General features: G+C 38.3%; 1 protein-coding gene and 1 pseudogene across 5 annotated transcripts in view; both read right to left on the bottom strand.

The window, feature by feature from the left end:
* Positions 1–24,609, bottom strand: part of Mef2a (myocyte enhancer factor 2A) — a 132,764-nt gene that overhangs the window by 54,716 nt on the left and 53,439 nt on the right. For all 5 annotated transcript variants that reach the window (XM_059273093.1, XM_059273105.1, XM_059273094.1 and 2 more), the window contains exons 3-4: positions 18,926–19,116; positions 920–1,123 (exon numbers count right to left, since the gene is read on the bottom strand). In XM_059273093.1, coding sequence (XP_059129076.1) covers positions 920–1,123; positions 18,926–18,979 — 258 coding nt within the window. In that variant the 5' untranslated portion in view covers positions 18,980–19,116. The remainder of the gene's footprint in view (positions 1–919; positions 1,124–18,925; positions 19,117–24,609) is intronic.
* On the bottom strand, positions 4,597–5,614 carry LOC131895272 (oligoribonuclease, mitochondrial-like; annotated as a pseudogene).

Genomic DNA, 24,609 nt, shown 5'->3' with positions numbered 1-24,609 from the left:
CCTGAAGGCAAATAAATTTGATTCCCACACAAGACAATAGTTATAATTATCTTCACCTGCATTTCAACTGTTAGATATAAAGTCCAAACTCAGACTCCATTTGTTCTTATATTCAGTTCTGTGTCATTCTTACATAGTTTTCGGTACTTTCTCCAAGGAAATGCCCGATTTAAGTGATTTCTTTCTACTATCATAGAACTAGGCCAATGAAAGCATTTTTAAAGCAATGAAAACATTCCCTTCAAAAATTAAAATGGAACAAAACCTCTAAATATAAAGAATAAACATAAAAATACACAAAGGTAATTGTGAAGTTAACTTCAAATGTCACTGGAAGAAGTTCAAGGAAATTGGGTGTGGTGGCTTACACCTGTAATCAAAGTATTCAAGAAGCTAAGGAAAGAGGATGGTGGCAAGTTCAAGGCCAGCCTAAGTTATATCTCCACTCTCTGTCTTAAAAACAAACAAACAAAATCAAACAGAAACCTTTCTTTGTTCTAAACTTAAGTAGGTTGAGAGACACTAAATGAAGTGTGGACAAATAAAACAGGACAAGGATTTCCTGCCTCTACACACAAGGGACGGTTCAAACTTTACTTCCCTTTCATTATGGTTAATGTGAGTCATCACTGATATATAGTGTAATGAAATAATTAAGATGTGCTAAAATTATAGCTATTGACTTTTAAGCAAAATAAGTAATCATTGGTTAAAACTATATAATGCTTAAATGCTAAATTTGTATGGAATAGAGCTTAATTCATTTTGTTTGAATAACAACTGAGACATCAAATAGCAAATGTAGGTCCTTCTAAGAAATAGTTCAATGTTTTAGAAGTACAAAGAAATGTGACAGTTAATGACACTTTTAAAGTTAAGGATTATTTGCAATTCACACATTACTAAATATGTGTGTTACCTCAACAATATCCGAGTTGGTTCTGCTTTCGTGAGGCTCATTATACTCGGTGTACTTGAGAAGAACTTTGTCCATGTCAGTGCTGGCGTACTGAAACAGCTTGTTAGAGCTGTTGAAAATGATGAGTGCTATCTCACAGTCACACAGCACACTGAGTTCATAGGCTTTCTTCATCAATCCAAACTTCCTCTTTGTAAAAGTGACCTAGACAAAGAAAAACAGAGGTTTTTTTTATTAAAAGCTTAGTTGTATTTGAAATAAATTCTCCTTAATGATGAGTGTTTCTTTATACTGAGCCAGATTTCAAAGGTGAAAGGTTTCTAGCTTCATGCTCCACACAGTCCTCCCCTCCACTGGGCCACAGCATTGTAGTCCTGTATTTACTGTGTATGCCCAAGGGCTCTGAAAGGGAGGCATTATTCTCTTACCCTTGACTGGGACTACTACCGAAGGCAAGGGAACAGGTGACTAGTGGTTCAGCTTAAATTGGTACCATCAGAAACCAACCTCTCCTAGATTTTAGCTCCTAAATGATTAAGTCAAACTACTCATCTGACGTACGCTGCTTCTTCTTCCCTGCCAAGCCTTTTTCCCATCTCTACTAAAATTCAGTCTAAAACAAGCAACATCATCTGATGTCATCAATCTCTTTTCTGTTTCTCTAATTAAAACCTGCTGAGGTAGTTCTGAGACCAAATCATATTTTTCATGGTTTTAAAGCAATACATCCCTTATTCTAAAAGTTCCTGGAAGAGAAGTCCTTTTTTCCTATTTTCTCTTCCATAGTTTCTCTTCTTACATTTCAAAACTCTCAGGTATTGAGAACTCTCAAGTTTCTACCATGAAATCACACCATCCACTATCCATCCTGGGGTAAGCATGAAGTTCCTCAGAACCCTGTCACTTTTCTTCAAGCAGTACCACCTGACTGCTTTTCCCAGTCCTGCTCCTAATCACTCAGTGTCACATCCTCAGTGCTACCACCACCAATAACCGTTATCATCTCAAATTCTCAATGTCAGAGTTCACAGTGATGGCTTCTTGTTCAGCTTTTACTTTTGTATCATCTCTCCAGACATTCTTTTACCTTGTCAAGTCCTCAGATCCACTGACCTTACCAGTTTGCTAATATAAGTCAAGTAACACTCATTCAAAATGCTCAGAAACAAAATGTGTTTCAAATTTGGGGGTTTTGTGTATTTCTGGAAAGTTTGCATGTGCACAGTTGAGTTATCCTGAAGACTGGACCTTGGACTAGACATACAATGAACTTACCTTTCATATACACCTCATGTACACAAGTTGAAGACAATTTCACATATTTTTAGTGTACCCACATTTTGACTATAACCCACTACATAAGGTATGAGATTTTCCACTGTGACACTGTGTCAGAACCCAAGTTTCAGACTTTGGAGACATTTGGGATATTTGGAATTTTCAATTAGAGATGCATAACTGTATCTCTTTTCCCATTTTTTTTTTAACTCTTAGGTTTGATGGTCTATTATAGTCTGACCCCCTCAAATATACATAAATCTTTTCCTCTTCTCTCATTAACATACTTGCCTGACACAGACCCAAGCAAGAACCAACTGTCTAACATACACCTAATTATCAAACTATCAACAAATACACATGAACACAGCTAGTATCTCTGAATTGAGACATAAATTTCATGTGCAATAATGCCTAATACTCCTAATTTTATGTTTGTTATATCATCATCTTGTCTCCTACAACTTCAATCTCCTCCAAAAACTACTTCACGCTGGATAAACACACATACACACACACACACACACACACACACACACACACACACACACACACACACACACCCTCCCTCATCATTCTATCCCTGAATTAGTTTTTAGTTACTTCATCCACACTTTTCTTGATTTTTTCTTCTCTGCTGTCATTGATGCCTAACCTTATTCATTCTCGTATGCCTTTCTCTTCTCTTTGTATCCTGCTCGGCTAGGTTAAATACCGCAATCATGTAAATATGCTCGGGCATTCTCTTCCAACTCCACCTTGTCACTCCAGTCCAAGCCCTCTCTCTCTACTTTAAAGTAAAAACACCTGAAAGAAATGTCTAAGTGACCTCGAATTTGTGTGATTAAAGTCAACGATCACTGGCTAGCTTACTTTCCACCTCAGCAGTGTTGGACAAAACTGACCAGGCTCTTTAAGCAGTTCTACACCGGCTGTTTATGAACTGAACTCATTGCTTCCTCTGAGCTTTTAGCTATATCTTCTTCCTCACATATTTTTGACTAGCGGTTGTTTCAATGAAAAAAAAAAAAAGCTCTTTCCAGTCTTATCTGTTTCAATAAATGTATTATTATCTATTCAAATAACAAAAGCAAAACCATCGATCTCTTTTGCTATTTCTCTAATTAAAATCTGCTAACTGAGATAGTTCTGAGACCAAAACATTTTTCATGGTTTTAAAACAATATAACCCTTTTAAGATTATGCTGACTCCTATTTAATAATCCACACCATCAGCAAATTGCCAGCTTCACCTCTAAAATAGACCTTGTATCTTCCCTTGTCTATCTATATCAGTATCACTCAAATTTCATGATCTCTCATCTACACGGCTCATGTAATCATCTTATTGGATTTCCCAACTCATCCTGAACACTGCATACTGCCAAGTAACATCCAAAGTGAAATGTTCAACCTGTTTAAGTGAGAGCTGGTATTTCTCACTGCAGTGAAAATAACAACAAACTCACTCAGCACACAGTAGAAACAATCTATTCTCCAGCTCCTTGTTTGACTTTATTGCCCATTCATCTCCCTTACACCCTATTACACTGGCACAGGTATGAACATACATGTGTGTACATATATGTTCCTTAGACAACAGCTACTTTTCACTTGAGGAACTTCATTATGTTCCCTGCCTGAGGAATACACATTAAAGCACATCTCTGTGATGGCTGCTTCATATAAGTATACATTTAACCTGCTACCCACATAGTTGCCCTCGTATGTTTCTGTATGAGACCATAAACATATACATACTTTTATAAACATGTAAGGAATTTTGCTGTCTTACAAAACTATCATTAAGATGGAGGGTAATAGCCCTATGGTATTCTCAAACAATGTCATATTTCATACTGGTATAATTACTCCTTTTAATCTTTGTTAATGATAGGCATGAATAATAATCTTTTTAATGTGTATTTAATGCATTATTTGTAATAACTTGGCAATCTCTTTTTATCTGTCTCATTTGGGATTTCCTTTCTTTATAAAGCTACTTATCTTTTATCATCTTTCTATTATATAATTTATCCTTTACTTATCTAAAATATTCTTAGGCAGATAAAATTATTGCTTTACAAATGTTTTTAAATTTTTTTCATTTATGTATTTTTATATACTATTGTCATTGAAAAGATTTTTGTTGTTGTTGCTGTTTTTGCATTTCAATAGAACTAACTTTATTATTTATTTTTCAAACAAAAGGAATGGCCGAAAAGCAAATGCATAAACAGATCAAGGGGATGGGCGTGGCCTGAAGCTTACAAGGAGATGCTATGTTGTAATGGAAACAGCAGGTTAGAAGAAACCAATAGCGCTGTCTTGTCTGCTGAGAGTCTGGAGGTGCAAAGGTAACTGGAAATTTTCTTCTTTAGAAGAGGTGTTCTGCCGAGCTACCAGCAGGAGACAGTCACTAAAGTGGCCTCCAGAGAACTAGATGGGCTGTGCAGCTGAGACCTGGCATCAACTCCTAGTCTTCTCACTTCCCCACTTTCTATCATTTCCCACTTCTTTTCACCTTGTCTTTTTCTTGAAGATGTTATTTTGGTACAACTGAAGCTCTTTGACACTTTCACTAATGTCATCAAGTGCCCTATGAGAAGCATCCTTCTTCGGAGTAAATTCATACTCTTCTGGACACCAGTGTCTACACAGCTCTTTAACAGTGCTCACGTCAATTAACCTATAATGAAGATGTTTCATGAACTGGGGATGAATTTGTCAAGAAACTTCTTGTCTGCATGAAATGAACTCCCTGCACATGGACAGAGCCCTTGCTCTGTCATACAAAGGACAGAAATTCATACTCTGCCTGCTGCAATGTAATCGTACTCTCCTTTACTGCCTGGGTATGATCAGACTTCCCATGATGCTCCTTGTACCAGTCTGACATGCTGTCCTTTGGCTGTTTGATAATCAAGTTGGGACCTTCAGCCAAAATGTTAAGATCAGAGTCAGTTATCAGACAGGCCATCCCCACAATCTGACCCTTCTCAATGTCCAATCCTGTCATCTGCAGGTCCACCCAGACCGTCCACTAAGCCATGTTCTCCCTTGCTGCCATGCCTGTGCCGCCTCTGCTGACACCTCGCGACTCAAACTGCCAGCGCCTGCCACCCACACCCTGCAACAGCCCCAGCCCCATTGGCCCAGCGCACCTGCTGTTTGTTTTCAAACTAGGTCTCATATATAGCTCTGGCTGGCCTGGAACTCACTTTGTAGACCAGGCTGTCCTCCAACCCATAGAGGCCAGGCTGCTTCTACCTCCTAACTGCTAGGATGAAAAGTATGCACCATCACGCCCAACTCAATTTTTAGTATTTATTACAGACAATGAGTACAGGTTTTCTGAATCCTGGCATTACATTATACCTTTAGTAAATATACTGTCTCAAAAATAATAAAAAGTAATGTATATGGTACTGAAACAGTTAAAATTAAATTAGTTATGACTTGATGTACCTAGATGTACTAGCTGCGATGGAATTTTGAACTCCACACATACTTTCAAAATCAGTATGGTAGTGTTTAAAGACGAGACAAATAATGTGTCTTCAAATGATGTTCTAGGGAAGCTTAAAGAAAACCCTTCCTTTAAATGCTCATAAGCAGTATAAAGAATAGTATCTCTGCCGTACTTTTTTTATTATGTGTGTGTACAGTGAGTGTGTGTGTGCACGCATATGTGTATGTGTGTGCGGGCTTACCTGCACATGGGTTTATACACCTGTCAGAAGTCAATGTCAGGTCTCTGTATATTTCCATCTTATTTTTTTAAGATTTATGTTTAATTACATACATGTATGTGTGTCTATATGGGGGTACAAATGCAGTGCCTGGAGTCCAGATGTGAATGTCAGATTCCTTGGATCTGTAGTTACAGGTTATTGTGAACTGAGTGCCAAGAACCAAACTCAGGCCCTCTGAAAAAGAAGTACATGCTCTTAACCACTAAGCCATTTTCTCTTGCCATCCCCACTACCGTATGTATATGCCACATGTATGCCAGGGTGCCCACAGAGGCCAGAAGAGGGCACCAGCTCCTCTGGAGTCAGAAGTGCAGGCAGTTGTAAGGTGCTCAGTGTAGGTGCTAGAAACTGAACTCAGGTCTTCTGGAAGAGCAGCAAGCCCTCATAACCGCCGAGTCATCTCCCCAGCCTTTCCACTTTATTCTTTAAGACAGTGTGATCACCAGCTGGCTAATATGGCTCTTGAGCCTGTCTCTGCTCTCCCATGACTAGGGACTACAGGCACTGCCATTCATATCTGACTTTGTATGTGGATGCTGAAGCTCAGAACTTTAGGTCCTCATGCCTGGGCAACAAGCATTTTACTCACTCAGTCATTTCAGCTTCTCTGCTCTTCCCAAAAATACATTTTCAAAAGCACTTCTCTGAAGTTATGAATCACAAAAAAGTTGATGCAGGAAGGAGTTTAGTGAATCAAAGAACTTAGCATATAACAATCTGTTCTTCATTATTCCAACATATATAAACTAGAGTCAGCTTAGAAAAGGCCTTTTCAGCGATCAATTTTTAAAAATGCTTCAATGGTGGCATCAAAGTCTATAAATTGAAAGTTAACACAGTACTTCTAGGCTTTAAAAACTTCATTTTTCCTTCAGCACTTAGTCTAATTTTTAAAATTAGTATTTTTTAGAGTAAGAGGCACAACAATTTCCCACAAATTTCCCATCTCTACATATGCATGTCCTCCTGTTACCAAAGTTCCCTGGCAAAATGATATATTTATCATAACTGATGAGCCCATAATAGCACATCATTATCACTCAAACTCCATGGTTTACTTCAGAGTCCACTTCCTGTATGTTCTTCAGGTTTGATGTATGACATATACATTATCATTAAGACTGGTTTCACTGTCTTAAAACTACTCAATGATAGTCCGTTGTCTGGATATACTACAGTATATTTCTCCAGTCATGTACTGAAAGACACACTAGTGTTTTCCAAATTTTGGCAATTAAAAATAAAGCTTCTATAAACATATATGTACAGGTTTTGCAGGGAATTAAGCTTTCAACTTTCCTAGCTAACACCAGTGAGTACAGTTTGTTGGTGGATTCTATGTTAAGCTGATTTAGTCCTCTAAGAAAGTATCAGAAGCACAGTGGACTGATTCCAGATTTTCTGGAGGGCGAGTGTAGAAAAGTCTGAACGTTATAAACTCCAGAAGAGCCAAAAGAATACTGAAGGAAAAGAACAAAGTACTTTAAAACTGAAATCTCTAATAATTAAGGCTATGTGGCACTGCTCAAAGTATCTACCGAGGGATACGGAACAGAAAAGAGAGAACCATGCAAACAGTCAACTGGTCTTTGATTTGGGGCAATAAATGATTTAGCAATTTATTTGTTTTTTTTTTTTTTTCATTTATTCTTCAAAAGACAGGGCCTCACTAAGCAGCCCAGGCTGGCTTTGATTCTGGCACACTGCTGGCCTATACAGTGGTGCCCATCACCATGCCTGAGAGCTGGGGTCATCCAGTGGTGCCCATTATCATGCCTGAGAGCTGGGGTCACACAGCAGTGCCCACCACCACATCTGAGAGCTGGGGTTATACAGAGGTGCCCATCACCACGCCTGACAGCTGGGGTTATGCAGTGGTGCCCATCACCACGCCTGACAGCTGGGGTTATACAGAGGTGCCCATCACCGCGCCTGAGAGTTAGGGTTATACAGCAGTGCCCATCACCACGCCTGACAGCTGGGGTTATACAGAGGTGCTCATTGCCACACTGAAGAGCTGGAGTTATACAGAGGTGCCCATCACCATTCCTGGTCTCATCAGTAACTTGTTTGCTTTTTTGACTTGTTAGTAACAAAACCCAAATATGACCTGTCAAACAAGATAATTTAACTGAAATTAGAAGTTTCTGTTCTACAAGACACTGCAAGGAAATAAAAAGAAAAGAAAAGGAAAAAAAAAACAAAAGTATCTTAAAATATTTGTTAATAATATCTCATACAGGACATTATCCAACATACATAAAGAACTAAAACTCAGCAATAAGAAAATTAAAAATCTTATTTTCAAAAATGGGCAAAAGATACAAATAGGCAACTTTCAGCATATTAAGTTTACACATCCTATGTCTTTGAGGAATTGCAAATATAACACTGAGATAGTATTACCTCACAGGTTATACAATACCAGAAGTGAAGCATAATGTAAACCATGGACTCTGAGTGCTAATGACGTATTAGGGGATGCTCCTTGACTATAACAACTGTACAACTCTGATGTAGAATGTAGACAGTGGGTAAGACTCTGGGAGAGACAGGAGAGCACATAAGCGAACACAATTACAGAGGTGTGATTTTATAATATTTTGTTCTGAACCTAAAAGTGTCATATACTTTTCTTCCTAGGAACTCTAACTATTGGTCTAGACTAGACTATTCAAGCACTGCATTAGATACTGAAGAAACAGGATTTCTTCTATGATGGAAAGCCACTGTGTACACTTCCATTGTTTCTCATAGGAATACTATTACTACAATGTTCTTCCAAGTCATAACTATAATATGCATGCACAAAAGAGCACAAATAATAAAGAAAATGCAATTTGCTCACTTCCTTTGTAAAGTGAGAAAACCTAAAAGACAGCAGAGTAGCTTAACAGTTATCATTAAGAAAGGTGTCCTGAGGCCATGTTAATGTCAGTGAGCCATGCTGGGGGGAAAGGGAAGCATGTCTGGGCCAGTGGTCCTGCTGCAGGCAGAGGTGTGTTGATGTCTATGACCCGTACTACCATCAAAGGCCATGCTGATGTCCATGGTCTGTGCCACTGCCTGAAGCCATGCTGATGTCAATGAGCTGGGCTGTCACTGGGAACGTATTGCTGCTATCCATGGCCTGAACTGCCACCAGAGACCATGCTGAGGTCCATGACACATGATGATGACAGAAGACAAGTGGATGTCTGTGGTCCAGATACCATGTGGAAGTCTATTATCCATGTTCTTGCTGACTGTAAATGACAAGGAAGCTACTTCTACAGTGGTATGGATGGCTCCAGACTCACAGTTGAGAAAGACACAGAAGGCTTCTGTGACAACCTACCCCTCTCCAAAAAAAGTAACAACCTAGACAGGAAGCCATCAAAGGGAACACTTAAAAACTGTGATAATGATGCTGAAGTGTAGTTCTCCACAACAGATGCTTACTGGTGGGATGGGGGTGGGGAAGGACCCAGTTTGCTTTAGGAGGCTGGCTATCAGGAGCTTGACCATGCTCCAGTGACTATATGGACAATATAAATTGGACTTGTTTGTTTTTAATCTTTTTGGGCCAACTTGGACTGGGAAGTAAGGATGATGAGATATATTATGTGAAATTCCTAAATAATCAATAAAAATATTATGCTAAAAAAAGATAGGGTAATTACTTTCCTTTCTTTTGGTAAAGCATTTTAATAGTTACACATCTAAGAATAACTATTTTTTTCTTAATTTCACATAGATCTTAATATTCTTAAAGTCATGTTATGGTCTGATGTTTCTCAAGTACAGAAGGTATAATACTCTATATATGATCATTCAAATATTCTTCTGGCCAATGAACGTCCACTTAACTAAAAAATTTAAGTAGCTAATACAATGTACTGTTTGCAAGGCTGAATATATAAATTGTGCCATGCATCTAAAATCACTTTTTATGTAGTATCTCTCAATATCTGTCTTTATACTTTAATGTTTTTAAAAATCTCTAACACATGTTTTAAAAAAAAATCTCAACATCTTGGGCCCATCAGACGCCAAGCAAGCCAGAAGAGCGGAGTTCAATCCCGTCGTCTTCTGACCTCTACATGTGCACTGTACCTGCAAGTGCCAGCACTCCGTAAACACACACACTAATGACTAAGTCTTTAAAATGTGCATTTAAGAATCCTCAACACCTTGAAATATTTCCTTACAAATACAATTTAGGAACAATCAAAAATAAAACAGAATATAATGGGGGACAAGGAGAAAGAATAAAAGGATAATGATCATAACTTACGAATACAGATACCACATACTGAGAATGAAAATCTAGACTCTAGAGAACTTCTCAGAAAACAAAACAACAACAACAAAAAGATCAACAATCCAGCAGGGAACTGGCAAACCACACAGAAAAAGATTGCATTTCGCCTTGTCAAAACAGAAAAAAAGTATCATAGAGCTGAACCAGTAACTCTTTAAATGACACAAATCACAGAAACACTACTTGCCCACTTTAAGGAAGCATGTTCCCACGAACACACAGAGCAGCAGCCAGACAGTAAAACCGGATGACGGACGCGTGGTCTTCGCTGCAAACAGGACAAAACAAGCCGCTGAACTGAAGGAGTGACCCACATCTCAAAAACACAGCACCAAGGGAAAGGCAGCACAGACGACCAGGCCATCATGTGAGAAAGGAACACTGATGTAACACTGAAACCATACCCTCTCAGAACATGTATGTGAAGGAAAACAAATGAGTGACTACCTTTGTAAGGGAAAAAAGACTGGGTCTAGGAAAAACTATAAAGTCTAAACATCTCATTTTCTTTTACAAATAAAAATATCTGTAAAAAATGTATCAAGACTGACATACTTCCAAATGATGAACACATCAATCTTTGTGCCAGTACTCTCTATATTCAACTTTTGAAAGAGAATTTTAGTGGTTTTTTTTCTTCCTAAGTCTATGAAGATATATGCATCGAGATAAGGAGAAGTACATATAAAGTCTTAGAAGCAGCAAGTGATCTGCAGCAAGGCTACGGGCTAAGATCAACATAAAAAAGCATTATACTTTTATAAGCAGTACTTAGTAACGAAACCAATAAAACACAATTTGAGGGGTTCATGAGATGGCTAGCTGGTAAAGGCACTTGCCACACAAATCTAACAACCCAAGTTCAATTCCTGCAACCCACATAAAGGTGGAAGAGAAACCACTCTGCAAAGCTGTTCCCTGACCTCCACAAGTGTGTTGCAGCTCAGGGCCATCTCCACAAACAAAACATACACTCACTCAAAGTAATAATAATAAATAAAATTTAAAAAATTGATTCGGGGGAACTAATATTTTGTTTTGTTTTTAAAGTCAAATATCTAGAAATAAACAAGCCAAAAAGTGTCTAAGATCCACAAGTTCAAAAGCATCAAACCCCATGGAAAAAACAATAAAAACCAAAAGAAAAAAGTGTGTTCAAGGGTGATAATTATGAAATTTTCTAATATTATGAAGTTTTCTGTGACCCTAAATGGATGTATATATTCAGTGGGAACACATGAATTCAGGGAAATTCTTGACTGGCTGCCTTTGTGTAAACACTAATTTGATAGTTTCACTTTAAATGAAAAGAACAGCCAGCCGGTTCTGCAGAAATACAATGATAAACAACTATGCTATCAGACAGCAAATTATAGTAACTACAATAGTGTAGAATTGAGCAAGGATATACAAATAATCAAATGAAACTAAATACAGGGTCCATCAATAGACCCATAAATACACTGTATTTGACTCAAACTCAGGCAGGAAAGAAATGCAACAAATTATACTGGGTCACTGAATATCCATTGGGAAAAAATAATCTGACCCCCACACTTAAATTCAAATATAAATTCCCAATAGATAATAGATCCAAAACATAGAAAGTAAAACAAAACACTTTGAGAAGAAAGCATAGAATAATCATCTTAGCCCATATTTGGAGGTCCAAGCAGGCAGTGCAGTGCAGCTACTCATGTTTGACCAAAGAACAGCCCTCCTCTACTGGGAACATGACCTTCTTCACCAGGCACACACAAGTGGTAGGGTGGGAGAAGACACTTGTCTAGACAGCCAATTCAACTGAATCAACTCTGGTAATTACATGGAGAGGCATGTAACATCCAGATTGTCCTTATATCTAAAAGAATTATCTTCATTGCCTTGTGGGAAATGAAAGTTCTTAAACACAGTGTAAAGAGCATCATCAATAAGGGAAAGAAAAAAGGTTAATCTAGCTGGGGTGGTAGCCTAAACTTATAGTCTTAGCTAAAAGGTAGAAGGGTCACTTGAACCCTCAAATCTGGGACCATCTTGGGCACCTTAGTGACACTCTTGTTCAATCTAAATAAACAAAAAAATAAAAATAAAAATGTGTGTGAGGGTATAATGGCTCTTCTTGGTTGTCAATGTGACTATACCTGGAATTAATCCAAACCCAAGCTTCTAGGTATACATGTGATAGATTTTTCTTGATTGGATCAATATATGTAATTCTATCAGTTCTCTTTTTCTAGAGAACCCTGACTAATACAGGATGCATGCAATATTGACTTCTGAACATGACATGGTACTGGATTTTTAAAATCACAGCAGCTCTGATTACCTATATAAAATCTGTACAAGATTAAGCCTGTCAACACCTTGTCATGAAAGGAGAGGGGTATGGTGGTATTTCATTTGTACTGAAATGTGATTTTAATTGTATGTTAATAAATAAAGTTGCCCAGGGGTCAGAGCTATTAGAGCCATAGCAAAAGCTGGGCGGTGGTGGTGCATGCCTTTAATCCCAGCACTTGGTAGACAGAACTAGGTAGATCTCTGTGTGGTCAAGGATACAGTCAGCATTGGAGACACACGCCTTTAATCTCAATACTAACCATAGAAGATCTGGAGGTCTGTACAAACAGGCAGTGACGAGGCGGTCATGTGGTTGGGTTTACAACCAATGAGAAGGCAGAACAGGAAGTCTATATAAAGGCAGACAGGAAGTAGGTCTCTTTCAGAGAGGTCTCTTGGCTGAAGAGGATAGCTGCAGCAGGCGGGTAAGGCTCTTAGCTCTGATCTCTTGGCTTTCTTCTTTGCATTGGTTCTGTGTTTCTTATTTAATAAGACGGTTGGTTACATCTACAGAGGGGCTCCCCGTTTCTTGATCTTTTTTTTTTTTTTTTTTGGTTTTTCGAGACAGGGTTTCTCTGTGTAGCTTTGCGCCTTTCCTGGGACTCACTTGGTAGTCCAGGCTGGCCTCGAACTCACAGAGATCCGCCTGGCTCTGCCTCCTGAGTGCTGGGATTAAAGGCGTGCGCCACCACCGCCCGGCCTTCTTGATCATTTTTTGATCATTTTTAAGCAGTTAGCACAGTTAATCGCTGATGAGGGTGTAAGAGACATTTTCTTCACTAATGTAGCCACTAGTAAGATACTCATTCCCCCCCATAAAAAATCACTCACCCATGCTCAGGTAAACAACCATAACTAACAAAACTCGCTGGGACATACACACCCAATTTTGATAGTATAAAAACACAAAAAGGCAAACAACTTCATCAGCTATCCCTAAAACTTCAGATTAAAACTAGTTACTATTGCTTGTCTACTAGTCTATTAGAATGGATCGAATGAAAAGGGTAATTCCTAGTACTAGTACAGATGTGAAGCAGCTAGTGTCACACTGCCAGCTAAATATAAATTAAACAGAAACATTTTATAAAATTCTTGTCAAATACAGATAACCATAGAGGTACTTAGGTAAGGGACCAGGGAGAAGGAGGGGACCTCCCAAGGAAGGAGAAATAGAATATAGTGTTAAGAACAAATAAAAGGGATACCAGAATAGAATGATTATGTGGGGAGGGGAATGGAAGAGCAGGGTAAAGGAAGAAATATGGGAAGGGACAATAACACTAACAGCCTTCTGAAAAAACAATATGGAACCTACTACTGTAGAAGCTACAATATATAAATGAATGAAAGGAATTTAAATGGAGTCACCATATAATGGGAGAAACTGTCACAACTAGACATCTTATGCCACTAAGTAAAATCTCCAGTACCTGGAATAGACTACATCTTGTTGAGTTGTTGATCAAAGAGGTCCCCTGGACCTCTGCTTCAAACACCATAGGCTGCCGCCAAGGCTCCTGGTAGCTCTCTGCAACCTGACTGGAAGACTCTATTACTGAGGACATTTACTCATGCCACTGAACATGGAGAAGTTGATGTGGTACTTAACTAGAAGCTTCACCTCTATCACTAGCATTCATGGTGCTGGAAGGTACTATAGATGCTAGCATAGGTGAAAAGTAATCATCCCTATCACCAGCCACAAACCCTGAAACTACAACACGCATCAAACACACTGGGGCAACAGTGGCACAGATGTTATGGGAGTATCCCACAACTTTTTTATTGAAATCCAGGCTCACTCCATGACATAGAGCCCTTACCTTGACACCGCTAAAGTGGCCAAGAATCTGTGACTAGATGTGAGGAACCTATGGGAAATCTGCTATCATTCTGCCAAAGGAACACAGCAATAATATGACTCCCAATGACATTCTGCTATACACATAGATCAGTACTTCCCTTGATCCTCATCAGAGAAGCTACTTGGTAGTAGATGGGAATTAAGATAGACATCTACAACTGGACTGTGCAGAGAATGGGAGCTTTTCAATCACTCTATCCTAAATGGGATGTCTTCATCAAACTCCTCCCCTTAAGATTTGGGGAGGAGACGCAAAGTTTATAAGAGCCAGAGGTGATGGCTGACTCCAAGGAAACTGTGTCTTCCAGACACAACAGGACTGATACACATACGAACTCACAGAGACTATGGCAGCACACATAAGACCTATACAGGTTCAGGCCAGATAGAGTCCCAGCACTGAGAAGGGAAAGAAGATGCAAAGTCCTACTCTTAACCCATAAACTATTTGCAACTGATTGCTGGGAAAGGGAAAAATCAGTTTTCTCCAATGGAGTATCACTGGGTATTATCAACCATACTCCTAAGACAAACTCCCATACCCCCAAACAACTGGCCAATATAAAAATGAATAAAATGAACTCCATATTTTTGTGTGTGCTGGGGAGTGGGGTGTTCTGTTATTTTTGTCTTATTGGTTTTTCTTTGTGTTTGTTTGGACTTTCTGTTTTGAGTTTTTGGTTTGTTTGTTTGTTTGTTTAAAAGAGAGAAAGAAAACTCTTGTCCACTATTACAAAAGCTGATCAGACAAAACCCCTCTCACTCAGTTAATGTACTAGATACATACGTTAAGCAAGTGTTCATGTGCACAAATTAAGAATACTCAAGAGAGAACTCTTCATAATAGTAACAAAGTAGAAAAAAACACAAATGTCTATTTACAACAGATAAAAGGCATAAATTATGTTACATTCAGTTATAAATTGATAAAAAATATAAAAATACAATGACACATTTATATGCAAGGGTTAACATTTATGAATTTCTGCTCAAAAGAACACGCACTGTACAAATAAATTGGAACAATACGTATATTAAATCTATGGCATCGAAGATTAGTTTAATGACTTCCCTTGGGGCAGGAGACCAGGAGATAGGACAAACAGTGGCTCTGGGGTGGTGCATCAGGGTACAGGGCCATGTTCTCTCTTCCAAAATTCACTGACTCATGCATTTAAGATCTGTGAACTTTTCCTCTATGTTTTACCTCAATACAAAGAGAACAAACACAGATTTTGCTAGTGAAACAGCTCTTTTCTCGACGTGCATGATACTGTCACAAAGATTTTCCATGTACTTTTTCAGACTTTAAGTGTAGTTTCTTATATGGTTAATTTATACTTACAATTCAAAATTCTACTTGCTATTAGCTTCTCTTTTCCTAAATTAGTCCATTATGAGTTACAGATTCTTACGTAAATTCTCCCAGTATTTGATCTTATTTCTATATGCTATATATTTAAATCTCCTAGATAGAATCAGTGTGTGTGTGTGTGTGTGTGTGTGTGTGTGTGTGTGTGTGTGTGTGTAGTTTTTCAGGATCTAATTTAGTCCCTTAAAATAAAGTTGATTTAGGTTAATTAGAAACTATTTTTCCTTTTATGTAAAAAAGAAAAATCTTTAACTCATAATTCACTTTTTGAAAAGTAAAATTAAGATACCATTTTGGTTTGTGACAGATGTACCTATACCAAATCTAATCTAAAAAATTGCCCAATTAATTTTTCTCTCTTTCTTTCTTTGCTGAGACAGTATTTGAGAGGTTTGGACAGCCATTACCCACTTGATGGCTTCATAAAAACACCAACATTGCAACCAAGTCCAAGGTAGGAACAGGCTAATTCTAGTTACTAAGCCTCAATTACAGTTCATTTTACTATTATCTTTCTAATATTTCATATTGGTGATGTGCATGACTTTAATCCTAACACTTAGGAGGCAGAAGTAGGCAGATTTCTGAGTCTGAGGCCAGCCTGGTCTACAGAGCAAGTTCTAGGACAGCCAGGACTATACAGGGAAACTCTGTCTTGAAAAAACGAGAGAGAGAGAGAGAGAGAGAGAGAGAGAGAGAGAGAGAGAGAGAGAGAGATATCTCCTTACATCCTTCTGATTTTATAACGTAAGCCAATAGGAAAATAGAATTTGATATACTAACACTCTCTCTGTAAGCAAAGCAACTGGTCAAGAATGCATTTGTGCCAGGCGGTGGTGGCGCACGCCTTTAATCCCAGCACTCAGGAGGCAGAGCCAGGCGGATCTTTGTGAGTTCGAGGCCAGCCTGGTCTACAGAGCGAGATCCAGGACAGGCACCAAAACTACACAGAGAAACCCTGTCTTGAAAAACCAAAAAAAAAAAAAAAAAAAGAATGCATTTGTTTTACAAAACAAGGGATACTTTATTTTCATCTCAGTTCTATAGATATTCCAGCCAGTGGTAACAGGACTTATAAGATGTCAAAAATTATTTATTAGTTCTTTGATAATTTTGTACAATTTCTTTATCATATGCATCCCCTCCCTTGACTTCTCCCGGATCTGCCATCTCTCCCTTCCTGTCAAACTTTGGATCTTTTGTTAGACAAAGTCATCCTCTCAACTTATAAAGTCCCTATTACATAGCCATCTACATAGGCCTAGTTCCTCTTTCCCTTTAAATACGCAGTCTTCAACACACAGGTCTAGACTGGCTATGGACAACTTAACCATGGGTATCCGTAAGATGAGAGCCGGGAGATTTTATGCTACTTCTTTGCTTGCATACAAGCCTCACTTCACATTTATAACTCTGTGTTCCTGTAAAGCAGATCCTCCTCTCTCTTCATGTTACCATCTTCACAGGTTGAAAAGTTTATGTACAGTCTTCTTTGGACTCCTTCTTTTCCAATGATGGGATGGTTACTTTATCCATCTCCTCTATTTTATCAACTTTCCCAATGTACCATACATACTGTGCAGGCCTTACGTCTTTTTGCGAAGCAGTCTTTACGATTTGAAACAAGGGCTTACTTCAGCCCACGATGACTCCCACTAACAGCCCTTCTCTTCCTAACGCTCACTGAGCTGAGTCTACAGTTACAGATGCAATCAGGTAAACTTCTATACTGACCTTGAGAAAGCACACTTGCAGGGCTGTGTTGGTCCTACTGAGCTTTGCAGAAGTTGTTCTTCGAACCTCTGACAAACTTCCCAGAGATAACATCTCTCCCTACTGAACATGCTTTGAACATGAGGAATGAGAGGCTTACTATAATATTCTCTTAAATTCTTTTTTCTTCTTTTCTCTAAATCAAGGGGCCAGTCAACTTTTCTTAAAACAACCAACATCAAAGATTTGGGGCCCCTGGGCCAGGCGGTGGTGGCGCATGCCTTTAATCCCAGCACTCGGGAGGCAGAGGCAGGCGGAGCTCTGTGAGTTCGAGGCTAGCCTGGTCTCCAAAGCGAGTTCCAGGAAAAGCGCAAAGCTACATAGAGAAACCTTGTCTCAAAAAGCCAAAAAAAAAAAGATTTGAGGCCCATGGGCCATAGAGTTTTATACTAACTACTCAATATAGAAAGTATACAAATGAATAGGCATGATGGTGCTAATAACACTGAGAAAAACAGACAGCTAGTTTTGGGGACAGATTGCCAATTAGTTTTAAATACAACATCTAGACTCCACAGATCAGAATCATATTGAAATTCTCTTGAATTTGAAAGAATTCACTGACACTGGTACTGCAAACTTACCAATTAAAGCTGACGTATGCTTTAGAAATATGTGAGATAATAAGGCTTCAAAACTATGTTCATTATTTCTTGGCTAACCATAAAATGTAAGTGACTAGAAAACATTGACTGGTAACTGCAAACCTATACATACACTTCTTAGTACAAGGGATGATATTCCCACAACAATCACAAAAGACTAGCAAAGGTGAGTTACAAATCAAAGGCCAAGCACTGCATGAAAACTATACGAGTGAAAATGGAAGGATTTCCTTTTCTACTGTACACATGAGAAAACATACTTGACGGTTTCTTTAAAGCACATGACAGGACACATTTTATATCTAATCTTTATCATTTATTCTGGAACTTTAAACATTTAGAGTTGAAATTAATTTTAAGAAAGATCTGAGCCCAGCGGTGGTGGTGCGTGCCTTTAGTTCCAGCACTTGGGAGGCAGAAGCAGGTGGATTTCTGTGAGTTCAAGGCCAGCCTGGTCTACAGAGTGAGTTCCAGGACAGGCTTCAAAGCTACACAGAGAAACTCTTGTCTTAAAAAAAAAGAAAGAAAAAAAGAAAGAAAGAAAGAAAGGAAGGAAGGAAGGAAGGAAGGAAGGAAGGAAGGAAAGAAAGAAAGAAAGAAAGAAAGAAAGAAAGAAAGAAAGAAAGAAAGAAAGAAAGAAAGAAAGCTTTGACCATTCTATATTATGTTTTAGAAATATAATAACCAATTAAATAAATTAAAATTTCATTTACCTGCCGGTTCCTCTCATCCATTATGCGTGTGATTTGTATTTTCTTCCGCCCCATTTTCAGGTAACTTTTCTTCCTTATATTCCAAATAATTAATTCAGAAGCTAATATTCTTCAATATTCTAAAGCATCGTACACAGCTTCTATTATGTAACCTTCTAGTCCAAGGCTACCGCTGAAATTTTCTTGAAAATCTAAAAGAAAGCACAAATGAGAAAATTTCAATTCTGTACAACTTGTAAATCATTAAACACTACAGAAACTTCAAATCTGCTCTTCTGCTGACATAGTAAGCATTCTTCAGGCGGAATTTCTAGTTACCGAAATAGAGTAAGCAGGTTGAAGTCTTTGATTTTACCCCTTAAAGTTCACCGGGATCTCTCTGTACCTTTACCGCTAAGCAAATGTAGTTACAGTATTCGAGGTTTTCACAATGCACATAATAATAGCAACAGCAACAACAATAGCCAATGTTGTTGAAACTTTTTGTATATGCCAGGCATTTTTCTAAGTATGGAAAAATCTCCGTTCATTCATTCTTTTTTTTTTTTTTTTTTTGGTTTTTGGAGACAGGGTTTCTCGGTGTAGCTTTGTGCCTTTCCTGGATCTCACTCTGTAGACCAGGCTGGCCTCGAACTCACAAAGATCCGCCTGCCTCTGCCTCCCGAGTGCTGGGATTTAAGGTGTGTGCCACCACCGCCCGGCTCCATTCATTCATTCTTATCTAGATTCTCTTTAGTTAGACTTAATTATCCCTATTCTGTTAAATATGGAGATTTAGGGATGTGTAGACACAGAAAAAGTTAAGTAACATGGCAAAAGTCATCTAGTAAAGGGGTAAACACTAAGATAACACTTCTGGAAGTCAGACTCTAGACACTTCTATCATCAGCAACACACAATATTCTTTATTGCTCCAGATGACCTTCATGCAAAAGATAGCTAATATGAGTGGTTCTAATTTGCCCTTATAAATTCTTCTAAATCAATTGACCCTACAGCCAAATTTTAATACTATTCATCAGTCTACAAAGATACTACTATATAAACTTTTTATTACTATACATTTAAGTAAAATACTATTTCTCTGAGCATTAAATGAATACCTCCTCATCTGTTAAGATTCAATTTGAACACGAAATTGAAATTCAGACCAAATTTTCAACTCTATCATGCAATTTTAGGGTCTGATTAAATGCAAATCTGCTTGAAAGCAATGGGCTTTCCTCGGTACATCCTTGCTTACTGATCTTCCCATGTTCATTATTTTACTTTTTAATTTATACAATTGTAATATCTGCTACAATGATAACTTATTAACTCATCACTCACTTACAATAAATGTATTCCCAAACATCAAATAAAGAGTATTGATAAAATGCTCAATAGAGCTGGGGCTTTGAGGCACAACACTTGTCCAGCATGCTGGAAGCCCTAGGTTCAATCCCAAGTATAGCAGAAAAGGGAAAAAGAAAACAAGAGTGTGTGTGTGTGGGGGGGGGACACAATGGAGCAAGAGACACAAGAAGAAACAGAAAAGGTAGAGGGGTGTGTGTCAATAATACATGGTTCCTCATCATATAAAGTTCAGAGTCCACAAAGGCGAAACGATAGCAAACCATCACACAAATGAATCCATACCATTCAAAACTGAAAATGTCATTTATCTGACCTATACTCCACTTGGATTTGCAGGTCAGAAGATGTTCACCTGAATATGAAGATATACATACAAGAGAACATTATATGCAGAGGCCCTGCAACAAGAGAGAAGGAAGGTTTAGGGACTCAAAGATGTGGGACCCAGGTAGATCTGCACTATCAGCAATTGTGCTGATTACTTTCTGTCAGCAGACACTTCCTTAGAGTCACTTAGGAAGAGGGAACCTCAACTGAGGAAGGGCCTCCAGCCTGTGGGCATGTCAAAGAACATTTTCTTAATGTTAACTGATGCCCAATGTGGGCAGGCCATGCCTGGGTAGGTAGGCCTAGGTTGTAAAAAACTGGCTGGGCAGACCAGAGAAGAAGTCAATAAGCAGTCTCCCTCATTGGTCTCTGCTTCATTCAGCTCTTGCCTCCATGTCGCTGCCCTGGCTTCCCTGGACAATGAAATGTAAACTGTACACTGAAATAAACCCTTTCCTCTCCAGGTTGTTTTTGGTTGTGGTGCTTATCACAGCAACAGAAAGCCAACTAGGACACCAATGGAACTGGACTTATTCCAAGTCATGTTTCCTAACAGATCACACTCTAATTCCTACCATTAAAAAATGTGCACTGTGCTGGCAAGATAAATATTCACACACTTCACTGAAGAGATGTGACTACTGAAGTATGCAAGATCTTCTAGTGCCTCAAGATACACATATGTACTATCTCTATAGTTGGAACAATTATGAATTCCACCATGTAGCTAAGTATTTTGTCTCACAGTTGTGAAACAGGACACTGGAAGTCAACCTTCCCCTTAGAACGAAAATAGTAAAGCTAAAAAGTAGTGTTTTAAGGCAATGTGCACCTTTCAACACATAATAATTTGCAGGTGTGAGATCTGGAAGAAACCAGTCTCTCTACTTCTGTTGTTGCTGGAGGAAGTGGATTCTAAAACTACTGACTGAGACTGAGAAAGCCAACAGAGCTCCCAACACATCTACAAATGGAAGTGCAGAAACTAGATTCCAGGCCTGCCCAGGGGGATCAGCCCTAGGAAGCATACCAGGCACCTGGAAAGACTCCAAAGGTCTATCCCATGGACACAAAGATACTCAAGAAACAGAACATCCTCCACATGGGAAGGACAGCTACAGTCATTTCAACCCCAGGACAGAGTGAGAGCTATTAGTATAGCTACCGTTCAGTACCAAAAGGAAACCGTGGCTCAAACACAACATTACCAGCAAATTCATGTAAAATACTAGAAATTTTAAAAAGACAAAAATAATTTTAAAGTGGAGTTGAAACTTACCTATATTAGATCAAAAAATAGTGTTACCAGGAAGATTTTGGGTTAATGTGTTCTAAGAATTATTTTTAAATGAATTAAAAATGAAAGAATAAAAAAATACAATTTTGAAAAGAAAAAAAACTTATGAAATGGTTTGATAACAGACTAGATAAAATTGAAGAAGCATAAAATCAACAAACCAGAGCATAAGCAAGAAGAAACCATCTAGATTAAATGATATATATATTTTAAAAAATCCGTAAGAATGAGAAACATAGAAAAGGGTATGAAAAATGAGAAGAAATGGAAAAAGGGTCCAGAAACACCCAGATAGAGCTAGAGAAATGGAAGGAAAAACAGTGAGGAGAAATTATTTGAAAACATGGTAGCTAAGAACTTTCCAAACTTTTCGAGGCCAGCCTGGTCTACAGAGCGAGTTCCAGGAAAGGCGCAAAGCTACACAGAGAATCCCTGCCTCAAAAAACAAAAACAACAACAACAACAAAAAAAACTTTCCAAACTACCATGAGAGCAAGCCAGAGTTGAAATTCTACAGACCCTGACTAACTACTTCAATAATAAACACCCTGAGGTGCACAGGAGAAAGGCCACCAGTATAACCCCCACACAAAGAGTTTAAAGGAAGGGAAAGATGCTTTTTGAAAACATTTCCAAAAGAGCCATAAATTATATACTTAGCTGATTTGTTGCAAAGTGCTACAAAGTAGGAGAGAGAATACCAACCCAGAATTCTGTTATCTCAGAAAACTATGCTCCCCACCCCACCCCCAAAAACGATGGTCAAAACAGACACATTTCTAGGTGAATAAGAAACAGCATCATTCAGATTATATTGAAAGGGATCTCTTTAAATAAAAGGAAAAATGAATAACAGATATGACTTGAATAAGTACAAAAAGTTTAGTGCAAGAAATAGAATACATAAACAATTCTACACAAATACTAACTAAAATGTTAACAGTAATACTTTGTAGGATATAAAATATTAGAAGACACAAAATAATATTATTCAGGAGGGTGGCAAATGGAGTTAAAGTACTTTCAAATATTTTATTGATGAGCAAACAGGGAACTCTTTACTGAGTTGAATAAGTCAAGGGTACATGTCACCATCTCTAGGGTAAACTACTGCAAGAACAATAAAAAGTATGGGTAGCTAATAACGTTACCAGACGGAGAAATGGATTAATGATTCAAAAGAAGGCAAAAAAGAGGATAGAAACAGAAAGCAAACAGGAGGTGACACATTTAATCCAAGTATATGGGTATTTACATTAACCATAACTACATTAAACCTCTAATTAAAAAAGATAACAGACCCCCATTTACAAACAAACCTCATTTTCTGAGAATTACAGAGGTGGTACTTAACATGAGGCTACAAGCAGAGAGAAAGACACACTGTGTAACCACAAACAAAGGAAAGTCTGATGCCATAGTTTATTATGGCAAACCTCAAAGCAGGACAGGCACATACACAGGGATGAAGACACGGGACAATTTACAAAAAGGTCTATTCAGGTCAGTGAAACGGCTCAGCAGGTAAAGGTGCTCGCGTGTAAGCCTGTCCACCTGAGCTCTATCTGTGGACCCATGACCACCATTATGTGCACCATAGCACACGTACACACTCAGACACATATACACCACTACCACCATCACTAAATAGTTTTGATTTTATATATGTGAATGTCTTGCCAGTGTGTATGTCTGTACATCATCTGTGAGTCTGATGCCCAGAGGCCAGAAGGCGGCACTGGATTCCCAGGAGCTGGAGTTACAAACAGTTGTCATCCACCATGTGGGTATTAGGACTCAAACCTTAGTTCTCTTCAAGAGCAGCTAGTGTTCTTAACCTCCAAGCCATCTCTCCAGCCCTGTGCAATTTTTTTTGAAGTTCATTTTACCAGTAAGCTATAATATCTAATATCATATAATATATATATTATATATCTGATTATATATGGCACACACCTTTAATCCCAGCACTCAGGAGGCAGAGGCAGACGGATCTCTGAGTTCGAGGCTAGCCTCATCTACAGAGCAAGTTCCAGGGTAGCCATGGCTACACAGAAACCCTGTCTCAAAAAAGAAAAAAAACAAAACCAAAATAAGATATTCTATGCAAAATTATAACCAAGAGCTTATTTGCTATTTTTAAGTGAGGAAATGATGTTGTACAATAAGTCATGCTCTCCAATCATTCCTCTTTTTTAAAAATTTAACAGAAATATAAAAAAAATGCCCATTCATAGAAGTAAATTATCCTGGTTAGGATGTAAAATGCTTACTACACAATTTAATGTGCAGTAACTTTCTCTCTGGTGTTTTCCCTGTTGACAATCAAGCACTTTTCAACATTTTTATACACTGCATAAGCTCAAGAAAAATTAAGGGCTAAAGAGAAAAAGGAAATCAGGCACATGCTCAAGACAAATGCACACGGCAGGCAATGGCTCAAAAGCTTTTAATATGCCTTCCTGCCAGCAACATCAGAGACACACTCCTTTCCTATAGTACAGGAACTTTAAAATGTCTACATCAGAGTCCAACGTTCTACCAACTGCTTTGAGGATATAGTTTCTCATACAGTTTTACTACTGTACTGAATTTTACTTCTATACAAATGGACTTTCCAAATAAACTAGGTAAGAAACAGAAATCTGACTGTAAACAAAGCCAATCCCCAAAGGCCTGTCTGAAACCAGTTGTACTAAGTAAG

The sequence above is a fragment of the Peromyscus eremicus genome, chromosome 1 (genome assembly GCF_949786415.1).
Source record: "Peromyscus eremicus chromosome 1, PerEre_H2_v1, whole genome shotgun sequence".
NCBI classification, from domain to species: Eukaryota; Metazoa; Chordata; class Mammalia; order Rodentia; family Cricetidae; genus Peromyscus; species Peromyscus eremicus.
Note: the sequence above shows the minus strand (reverse complement) of the source record. Positions and strands in the feature narration are given on the sequence as shown.